At 38.4% G+C, this 11,486-nt stretch overlaps 1 protein-coding gene across 1 annotated transcript in view; it reads left to right on the forward strand.

Moving 5' to 3' along the window:
* Positions 1-11,486, forward strand: part of tln1 (talin 1) — a 76,532-nt gene that overhangs the window by 15,186 nt on the left and 49,860 nt on the right. The window contains exons 2-6 of the mRNA XM_008288811.1: positions 4,512-4,581; positions 5,468-5,630; positions 8,313-8,410; positions 9,417-9,546; positions 9,689-9,841. Of these exons, the coding sequence (XP_008287033.1) occupies positions 5,501-5,630; positions 8,313-8,410; positions 9,417-9,546; positions 9,689-9,841 (511 nt within the window). The 5' untranslated portion in view covers positions 4,512-4,581; positions 5,468-5,500. The remainder of the gene's footprint in view (positions 1-4,511; positions 4,582-5,467; positions 5,631-8,312; positions 8,411-9,416; positions 9,547-9,688; positions 9,842-11,486) is intronic.

The raw sequence follows: 11,486 nt of genomic DNA on the forward strand, positions 1-11,486 counted from the left end.
CTTTCACTCGTTAAATGACTTCAGTGGCAGGCTATAACTTCTGCTGCTAATTTTATTTACTCTTGGCATTGCTTACACCATGGCAAAGAAAAAATGTTTTATGAAGAGAAACTTTTTCAATATTTATGCTGTAACAAGATAATTTTTCATTTGATTGTGATATTTTGTCTTTATTACTAGATACCATATTGTGCAATTTTCAAAAAACATATCTTCTTAACCAACATCTCGTTAAAACAAATGTTTCTGACTATGACATGATAAATTGTTATATTCCTATAGTAAGATAATCCCAAATGGTGTCGACAGAGTAGGGGATCCACTGTTGACTAAGAGACATTGTAGTCTGGAGCACTGAGTGATAGTTTCCTTAACATATGACATGACGTTATGGACAGAAGGCGGGGGTTTTGTAACTCTGGATGCATAGTTACTATTTGATATCAGAGCTTGTCAGTGATAAGGCTATGACTTGAAATGGTCAGCGAAGTGGAAGTGTTCCAGACTCTATGTAGATATAGTCTAGATGTTTCTGTCCCACCACCACCATCCTCATCAGATTAGTATGAATGTGTCATCAGTTCAGTATCTCTCTCTCTTTCTGAGGCTATACGACTATTTCAATGAATGCAGTCAGCTGAATAAACAAAAGCACTGAGGCTCAGGTGGTGGAGCGGTTGTCCTCTGATCACAAGGTTGGCTGTTCGATCCCCCACCCCTCCACAGCTGAAGTGTCCTTGGGCAAGACACTGAACCAGAAGTTGCTCCCAATGGTAGGCAAGCGCCTTGCATGGCAGCTCTGTCACCACTGGTGTGTGAATGAGAAAACATTGTATAGCACTTTGAGTAGCACTAAGATAGAAAAGCGCTATATCAGTGCAATCCATTTACCACATGTCCACCACTCTATCAGTGATAATCAGCCAATGGTCTTTTCTAATTTAGAATACTTTTGTTTATTTGTTGAGTCAAGTTTAAAATGTTGTTTTTGCTGCTTCATAATGTTCTCTGTCACTGGGTGGCATTTAATCACAGTGGCTTATTATGTCCCCTAGAACATACTTCATGTTGAACTTTATAAAGATTTGACATTATCTGTCTAGAATGATTTCTGTCGTGCCTTCTGGGCTAACATAATGGTTTTTCTCTCCAGGTCACTACTGTGTCTTTCCCAAAGCTTTATCAAATATAGCCGAACAGAAGCCTTTTCCAGGTGGATTTAGTTGTCAGGGGGCATTAAACACACCTCCATGTTGGTTTTGTGATATTGATAATGCAGCTGTATAAGGAATGCCCCATTGACAGTTACAACAATTACAATGCTGAAATATCGATATTACTTACTTTACCTTACTTTCGTAAGACCAACATTTTGTTATTTCCTGTTTTGTCACATGGCAACAACATCTCCTCCACCTCTTAAATGTGGCGCTGGTGCATTTTATCCGGGCTTCTTCTTTAAGCAAAATGAATGAAACATATTTTAAAGTTTTCACAGTGTTCTACAGAACAGGATGGTTTATGACATAGTGTTGCAGTTTTTTCACATTGGCATTGTTATAAAAGTGACTGTAGGCAGGGTGCCACATGTTGGACTTATCAGTGCTGGAGAGCAGTTGTGGGTAAATGTGTTGTTCTGGAATAATAAGATAAGTCACTGTAATATTGCGTTGGTTGTTGGTAAAGAGTTCCACCAACAATTTCAGAGTCTGGTTTGGTCTGACGGATATGAGATACAGATTGTGATGTACAGTATCTGAGTGCTGGAGATACACTGAATGCTTGGCTAGAACGACGGCTGGCTGCTGTCACTTTACAGCGGAAGTCTCAACTTGACAGACACAAAGTTGAGGCAGTTAGGAAAAGTCCCGAAGGATTATTAATAAGAATTTAAACAGACAGTTTATTACCAGTTTATTGTAGCAGACATAAACTGAAAATATGAAAATGAGACTTGCAAAGGCGAATTAACAACACATTTTTTTAACCGTAAAGTCTGAATTATGTTATACGTGTTAATGCCAAAGACTGTATGTTTTCAAAGTGTACCTCCACTATTTATATTTTTATCTTATTTACCAAAATACACAGATGAATGTTTTTTCTCTGATGTTTTCCTGTGTTCTCAAAGAACACTAAGCTCCATCGGTGCATTTCTTAGTAACTGCAGTAATTGCTGTTGTGACTTGGCACTTCCTCTTTCAGTCTGGGTGGAGTGGGAAGCATTTAAAGCACAATTTCTGAAGTCTGCAGACTTTGTTTTTTGGAATGAGATAATCTCTCAGTCTTGGACTTGGTACTATTTAAACAGGAAGAGCAGAAGGTCAAAGTCGCCCTGGCGTTGGGCTTTGGGCCTTCTGGGCATTAAAGTTCTTAATGTGTGATAATAACATTGTAAACAACCACAGATACTAGAGGGAGGTTTGAACACAAACGTATTGTAGCACCTGTAACTAATAGTGCAGAATGAGCATTAGATTAGTCAGCTTTTATCTTTCCTGGAACTAAACAAAGTGACCTTCCGCTAACTGCAGACAGGATTCAGTACTCCCAGCTGAATCATAGCTGGAAGCATACAGATGTCTGAAATGCCCTTTTATGGCGTTGAGAAGCTTTATAAAACAGGAAATGACATCAGCACATCTGATTGGGACCTCACAAGAACCCTGTCATTCCTGGAGTGGAGGAATATCCAAGTTTGTCTGGAAGTGAGGCAAACAACACCTGACACACCTCCCAGTCCAAACTAAAATAGCCGTATAGCTGACTTAATGAAGATATTATTTCTTCCATGACCCACTGAAAAAGATCTAACGGAGAAATGCTGGAACTGCTGCTGTGTGTTTGCACGTTGTACTGAATGGCAAGGAATGACTGACTGAAATATTTGTGAAAACTTCATTTGGCCTAGGTTTGTAACATAAATTGGAGTATTTTCTTGCTCAAAACAATGCTGATTGAAAGCAATGGGAAGAATCCCTCCATGTTTTGTGTCCTTTTTCAGATAGTCTTTGAAAGTCGCATACAGTTTCTTTTTTGTCACACAGACCCCATCAAACTGAATAATGATATAGATTTAATTGTAAATGAATTAAGCTGACGTTTGAATCTATGAAGTCAAGATATATTTGTAATTTCTCTAATTTGCAGAAGTGTTCAGATCCTTTGCTGTGATGCTTTGAATTGAGCTAAAGGTAATTATCCTGGATCTGCCTGTGGACATGAAGTTACAAGCCTGTGTATTTAGAGGATCTGAATATTGTGCCAAGCAGGGTCAGGAGTGTAACTTCTAACTAAAAGTGTTCTGATACAATTCCTAGTTACCTGAAATGTAGCCAATAACCTAATCCATGTATCACAATGTTAAAATAATGTAAGCTGAGTTCTTTATGTAACTTTTGGATTATCTCAATACCAAATATGCAAAAATTAAAATAGTAAAGAAATGCTAATAAGATGACTCTTACGATGGTTTTATTTCTGAAACTACAGCAACCCATGGTAAGCTGCCACTCTTATTCCACATGCATAAATGTGCACAACTGTCTCTCCTGCTGCTGTTTGATGCTGCAGGTACTTCATAAACTCCTACAACCAGCTGGAAGCAACACTGAACTTCAGCTGCTGTTCATGTTTTAACCAAAACCTGGATTACGTTCCATAATCATGATGAGTCTCATTTGTCTGATTTGTTACAGTCTCCAATCTTAATCACAGTTTGATTTTTAGATACATTTCAGTCTATAATAGGTGTGAAATCAGAGCAAAGTAAATGAGGCAAAACTCCCAGTAAAAAGTTTTGTTTGAGCACCTGTTAATTAAAGACGTATGAGATGTGTCTTTTGGGCTCTCTGTGACGTTTATGGACTAGTGTTGGTAAAATTATGACAATGTCTGATTTTCAGATTTTGTCCTGTGAGCAGGGAAACCCCTGTAGTTTAGTGATGACGGAGGGTCCTTGTGGCCTCTTGTTTGTTGTGGGGTTTGCATGGGCAACATGAGAGTGACAGACGGAGCCTCTTTTGCTCAAAGCTGGAGAGTTTCCAACACTCTATGGTTCTTTATTTAAAAATGCAACATAATCCTCATTTTCAGCAAATGTGTCAGTAATGTGATGTTTTTTTGCTATAATTTTAATTGAATACCGTTACTTGTTTTTGTGTTCTAATTACATAATTCATTCCATTTACTCCAGTACTACTCAAGTGTTTCTTATTCTGCTCTTTGAATTAAACACGTAGCATTGCATTTCAGTATTTTTTTGTGTGTGTGTTTCGGTACAAACTACAAACATTTTTGCTGCAATTATGTGACAATACATCACAGTTATAAGCTCCTGCAAGTAATTTATTCAAATTTGCTTGATACTGAAATTGCAAGATCACAAACTGCTGGAGAATGAGATTGCTGTGTTTCGCATGCTGGTGAAGATGCAGGAGTAGAGGTCATTTTAGTGAATATGTCGGCTGGATCAAAAGTTTTGATCTCTGACTTTCTTTTGCTTCATCCAGGGAGAAGAAGCTCAGACTTCATCATCTGACTGGGCAGGAGGACCGTCAATACAACATTGATTTACATCAGGTATTTATTTAACTCATTGTCTTTGTATTTTCAATATGCTAAACTGAATATCCGTCCTTAGATTATTAGCCAACATACACTGTAGGATTAGCAGTGGGCCAAATTTCAAATCCACCTCTTTCAAACCAGTCAAAAGAAATGTATAAAAATAGACTAAAAGGTGAAAACAGTTTGACATTTTTGCAGCATAATGTTAAATTTAAGAGCAAGTCTTCGTATTCCGTTTTGGGAGATTAAAAACATTCAGTATCTGCCAGGAAATGGTCGTTTCTCTTTTTTATTTTCAGTTCAGTCTGTTTTGATCTGGTACTACATTACCTAGCATTCATTTTGATAGCTGTGTCTTGACATTTGATCCCTTTCAGCTACACACTCTAGCTGTTTCCAGCTGTCATCAAAAAGGTAACAAAGGACGAGTAGCTGACAGGGATACGGTGACAGCAGGATGTGAGGCCAAACCTAAATAAACTTGATGTGTTTTATTAAGGAAAACCATTCCAAAAGAACCAGACTATGGGGGGAGGGCTGCTTAGTGTCCTGGAACAGCTGTGTATACGACAGTAAATACAATTTAATCTCTGTCAAACTGTTTGTCATAGAGATAAATAAGAACGATACAGAGGATAGATAATGGTAATACTGACACCTATAGTAATGGGAATTAACATTGACAAGCACACACTAAGCAGGTTAGTGGGGGAACAGAGAAATGGCCTTTCATCTGTTTAGAAGGCAAAACTATGGTACAGAGATTATTTTTGTCCTTTAGCAGTTTTGATTGGGTCAGAACTGTTGATATTGTTGACGCATTGAACTCCATGTGATATTGGGCTATAGAAATGCTGGAGACCTGTCTTTACTAACTACTTCATTGGGCATCCTACAGGTGTGAGTTTGGTGGAGGTGCAGATAGGCAATCATGGTGGCCCTGTCATTGAAGATTGGTGTGGGGAATGTGGTGAAAACCATGCAGTTTGAGCCCTCCACCATGGTCTACGACGCCTGCCGCATCATCAGGGAGAGAGTTCCTGAGGCACAGCTTGGCCAGCGTGAGTTCTTCCTCTCTCTCTTTTATGTTAACGTTCCTCACAGCTTCATTCAGACGTACGCAGCACAACGAAGGAGACGGCCATGATGTGCTCGCAATATCTGTCATTCACTAAATCGATACTTACAGCAGTCATCAGCAGCTGTCAGTTTGTGGTGATCATCTAACTACTATGAACAGTAAAATAAAAATATCCTGACAATGGTGATGAAGCTCAGAACTCAACCTGAGGACGGCCGCTGTGTGACATGTAGTCGTCCTCAAATGTATTCATACCCTTCCATTAAAGAAAAGGAAAAATTCACAATAGTCACTTAAATACTAGAAACTGAAAAAATTAATAATAAATAAAAATTTACAAAATTATAATTTAGTGAAATGAGACATTGCTTTTGAATTGTGGTTGAAAAGAATATTTTTTTAAAAACAAACTGTCACCAGGTGCAGAAGTCTGATTGAGAGTTACAGAAAACACTTGATTGCAGTGATTGGCTCAAAGAGTTGTTCAACAAAATATTAGTTTATGTGTCCCATCATGCTTTTTTGCATGTTGTTTTTTTTTTTGTTTGTTTTGTTCTGTTTTTATATATTTCTGTTGAACCATAATTCAAAAGCAATGTCATGATTTTCATTACTTTTTGATTTATTAGTGCTTTTGTCAATGTTAACTTATTTCAGTGACAGCTGTTTTTTTCCTTCTTTAATGGGAGGGTATGAATACATTTGATACCCTGTGTGAAAGCTCACTTGTCTTCATCGCAATGAAAGTGAATGAGAAAGGTGATTTGTGGTTTTAGCGGAAATCTGTATCATTTGTACTCTGTGATGTTTTTGGACTAGTATTGGTGCTGAAATGTGGACAAAGCCTTCACCAAAAATCTTCACACAACTGCTCTACATTTTACATGTTTTGTATATGTCTTTAAACAAAACCCAATGAATAGCACTGACCACCTCATTACAATGCCATGTTCAGCTATGAAACTCTGGGTCCTGGCGTTCATGTGGATGTTACTTTGACACGTACCATTCATCTAAACTTTGGTGCAGACCAACAATTAACTTTTTAAAGAACAATCTCAAGATGTACCGTCCATATTTTCAGGGGTGTTGCTTGCACTTAACAGTCCAGTATTTTAGTATTTTATATTAATGTTAATTTAGAAATTAATCTTACCAGTTGCAGGGGTTTTTGCGCATATTCTTGTTGCTTCCTGACTGATAACATGTACAGAACTTTGGTTAACTCAGGTTCTTTTAAATGTGCTTGATTTAAGAAAAAAGAAAAAAACAAAACAAAACGAATGCGATTTGACCTATATGACACATTATGTGTGGTATTGAATATATATTTTCTGTTGTTAACTGAAGGCCTGAATATAAGAGTAAAGTACTATACTTTTTAAAACCACTGAAAAATGGATTACATCTGTTTTACTTAATCATACAGTAATACTTTTGGGTTTGTTTTTTTCTGATATTTACTTTTTTGCTTTTATGCAGCTGTCATTATTCATGCGGCTTCTATTGAGTAATGAAAACTGACCTAAGTTGTGAATCCTTTACTGAATGCAGGAGTTAATTAAAAATTAAGCAAAGCTGAGTGTACAATTAGTACAAAGTGGCCCTAGGACAGAGCGTCTAAAAGCAGCTGAACTGAGGCTTGCTGCTTTTGTCTGGTTAATTACAGGCTCTACAAAAGAGCTGCAATTGAAAACATTACTGTATACGAGCAATGAGCATCTGTCTCAGAGACGCATCAGCTGAAATGCTGCAGAATTATGGCTTATGATGCAGCCTATAGCAACGGTAGCTCTCTGCTTTACTTTTGCCAAAGCCTAAGTCATTCTACTTTTAGAAAGACTGTGTCAGAGAAGCAGAGTACCAATGTCTCTGATTTTGCCAAATTCAACTCCTTGTTTCTACTGTCAAGCAAATGAAATGGTCATGTTCCTCTAGAGGCTGCACGGTGGCTCAGGGGTTAGCACTGTCGCCTCGCAGCTAGAAGATAGTCAGTTAGGACGCCCAAGATCTTTCTGTGTGGAGTTTACATGTTCTCCCTGTGCAGTTTGGGTTCTTTCCAGGTTCTCCGGCTTCCTTCCACAGTCCAAAAACATGTTGAGGTTAATTGGTGATTTTAAATTGTCCATAGGTGTGAATGTGAGTGTACTGGTTGTCTGTCTCTAAGTGTAGCCCTGTGATAGACTGGTGACCTGTTCAGCTGAACCTGTCTTCACCCTGAGCCAGTTGGGATAGGCTCCAGCCCCCCCATGACCCTAATGAGGATTAAGTGGTGTATAGATAATGGATGGATGGATGTTTATCTTAACATCCATTTATTTTTTGTTGTCAATTCTCTCATGATCTCAGGGATTTTCTGCCTTCTATCAGCCAAACATTGATACATTTCCACTGAGCTGAAAAAACAAGATAACTTCTAGTGAGGATTAAGTGGTGTATAGATGATGGATGGATGGATGGATAAATGGATGTTCTTCTGGTGTCATTTCTTAAATTGTCCTTAAAGAGACAAGAGGTCATGTGTCATCGACATGAAGTTACGGTCAGCAAAAGTACTTGAGATAGAAATCATGTCTTCATAATGAGTGGATATCCACATGTGCAGTTGTGCCAAGAAACCCTGTTATAGTGACTCACTCAGTATTTCTGTTTCCCTCTGTAGCCAATGACTATGGCCTGTTTCTGTCTGATGAAGACCCAAAGAAAGGCATCTGGCTGGAGGCTGGAAAGGCCCTGGACTACTACATGTTGAGGAATGGGGTAAATCAGTCTTTTACACACTTCAACACAACTAAATGTTCCAAACACTAAACTTCTGACTTTTGACCAAATTGACCAAAATCCCTAATAAGCAGTATCGTCAAGGTCAAGATCACATCTATAATATTATTTCGAAACTTTTTTAGATGACTGGAGCCTAATCTGGAACTAGACTGTTCTCCACCGCTGGAGACATAACATTAACAAGGCCACAGCAGAGTGGTTGAAACTATTCTCCACTACTCACTGGAAAGGATAGTTGCTGGTTTGGCACACAGTGTGCTGGCTTAAGAGCCAAAATACTGGCGCATCTCCAAAAATGTAATGATCACAAAAAAGTTTGTTCCACCATTGGGTATTTGAAACATTATTTAACTTTACATGTAATGAATGCAGAATATGTGAAAGTTTATCTTTAAAAAAAAAAAAAAAAATTCAAAATATTCTAATTTTATAGATGTTCTCGTATGGTGGCCCCTCTCTTTTAATTGAATCAAGAAAAATTATGAGTTTACAGTCGATTCTGATTTGAATCATAAAATTGCTAGGATCATTTGCTAAAGAATGAAATGAATGAAATTCAAAATTTAGCATGACAGGTACAAACCATTGGACACTTGGCCTGTGTGGGCACCTCAATGCAAACCTGCTATTTTGGTTAATGGCGGTGCAGCAGTACAAATCCTAGAGGTTGACTGAAGTGAAATACAAATCTGTGATCTGGGATTTGGTGGGATTTGGTGATTTTTAAATACAATCTCGGCCAATGACATCACTGGTCTCACTCTGAAACAGCTGAGCCTATCACAGTGGTGTATGAAAACAATGACTAAGTAAATGGTGCGATCCTTCTTCAGGAAATATTATTGGATGAGGAGCAGCATGATGACAACATGTAGTGACTTAAATAAGCAAACCGTTTCTGAGATGTCTGCTCTCAGTTTAATGCTCTAGATCAAATTTCAAACAAAATGCCAACACGTGGCCTCTCTCATTTGTCTGACAGGACACTCTGGAATACAAGAAGAAGCAGAGGCCTCTGAAGATCCGCATGTTGGATGGTACAGTGAAGACTGTCATGGTGGACGACTCCAAGATTGTCAGTGATATGCTCATGACCATCTGTGCTAGAATAGGTCAGCTCTGCCACACACAGCTCACACTTTCACATGGACCAGTACTGCCTGCCCACTGTCTGCGTTCTGCCTGTCTGTTCAACTGTGTGTCATTTCCAGAATGTAATGTAAATGTTGTAATCTCGATCTTTTTGTGTGTCAGGCATCACAAACTATGATGAGTACTCACTGGTGCGAGACATTGGTGAGGAGAAGAAGGAGGAAACCACAGGCACCTTGAAAAGAGACAAGACTCTGCTAAGAGATGACAAGAAGATGGAGAAGCTAAAGCAGAAGCTCCACACAGACGATGAGTGTATGTCCATTACTAGCCCTCACACTAAACATCGTTACCTCACCTATATCGTAGAATGTAATATAATAGAAGTTAATGATAAAACAATGGACCCAGTGTCATTATTTGGCTGTACAGTGATTAGTACTGGATGGTATACAGTATCTACTACAGGTGAATACACCCTTGTGTAATAGCAACTAAACGTCAAATGATTTCAAATTGTATCACATCTAAACAGTTGCAATATTTTTAAAGGCCAAATCATGTTTCCATACCGCAAATGTTGTCATCCACCCACAGGGGTACATGTTAACTGCCCACTTAGAATAGATTATCCTTTATTAGTCCCACAAGGGGAAATTTGCAACATCATAGCAGCAAAGTGATGGAAGAAAAACAAGAGAAACACAACTATAAATTAAAGATGCAAGGTATATACACTGTATATACAGAAAAATAGAAGAAGTTACAGTCCAAAGTTTGTGACTGGAGATTCTTGGTCATCCACACATTTCTAATTTATCAATATAAGATTCTTTATTAAGGTAGTCGATGCAAGACTTTGGATGAGCTTTGTTTGTGCAAGCTTTCATCGACGGAACCCAGAATTTCCAGAAATCCACCAGTTGCTGTTTCATCGTGTGTGTTCGATGTGAGGGAAAAAGCAAGCTGCCACATAGTAGACCGGTGCAGCTCTGTTCTATTGAAGTATGAAAAAATGCACATCTGCAGTCCAGCTTGCAAATGCAGAAACCCTGAATTGGCTTAGTAGAGTTCTACCTCTTATGAACAATCAAAAACATACTTTAGAAAGACTGTATTGAAAACACAGGCCCCACAATATAAACTCAATGCACCAAAAGTCAATACACCTGTGATCGCTGAAACACATAAACAACATTGAGTAAACCTGTTATTTCCAATTTGACTAACTGCTTGAAAAATGTTATAGAATTAGATATAAACAGATAAACTTTCTCTGTTTTGGATCTATGAACTGTGTCTATCTGCATGTCTGCGTCATGGCCCCACATGGAAAACGATTGCCAGAGGAACTTAAAAATATGTAATATATGATATTTCCCACAGATAGAAAAGGATACAGGAAAATCGGTGACCAAATACAAATTACTGGAAAAACCGTTGCGGCAGAAATTAGGACGTAACGGGGAACTATAGTGCAACTGATCAGAGCTGCCAGGGCTGACCTAAAATGATGCCACAGACAGGGAATAATTGCACAATCTAGCTCTGATAAAGAGATGGGCAAGGGCTTCACACTTGGCACAGAGGTTATCAGAAGAAATCTGTGCTTCTGTGAAAACTTAGATTGTGTGAAGGACATTGCATACCATCAACCCTCTAAGGATAGTGTCCAAAGAGTGAAACCATTTCTTGCTCTTTGGCATAAAACTGCAAGAAAAAGATTTTACTAAAGTACATGAAAAGAAGCGTATTTGTAACACGTTCTTTGGACCAATAAAATATGTTTGTTCAGCTCTAGTGGAATCCAGCATTTGGCATTACCTTGCTAGGAGTGCCTCTGTAATTGCATAGTCCTGACAGTAAAACACAGAGGTAGGAGTGTGATGATATGAGGCTGCATGAGAGCAAAACGTGTTGGTGAGATGACATTTGTAAATGGCACCATGAATTTCTGCGG

This window comes from Stegastes partitus, unplaced genomic scaffold (assembly GCF_000690725.1).
Source record: "Stegastes partitus isolate 25-593 unplaced genomic scaffold, Stegastes_partitus-1.0.2 Scaffold575, whole genome shotgun sequence".
Classification (NCBI taxonomy): Eukaryota; Metazoa; Chordata; class Actinopteri; family Pomacentridae; genus Stegastes; species Stegastes partitus.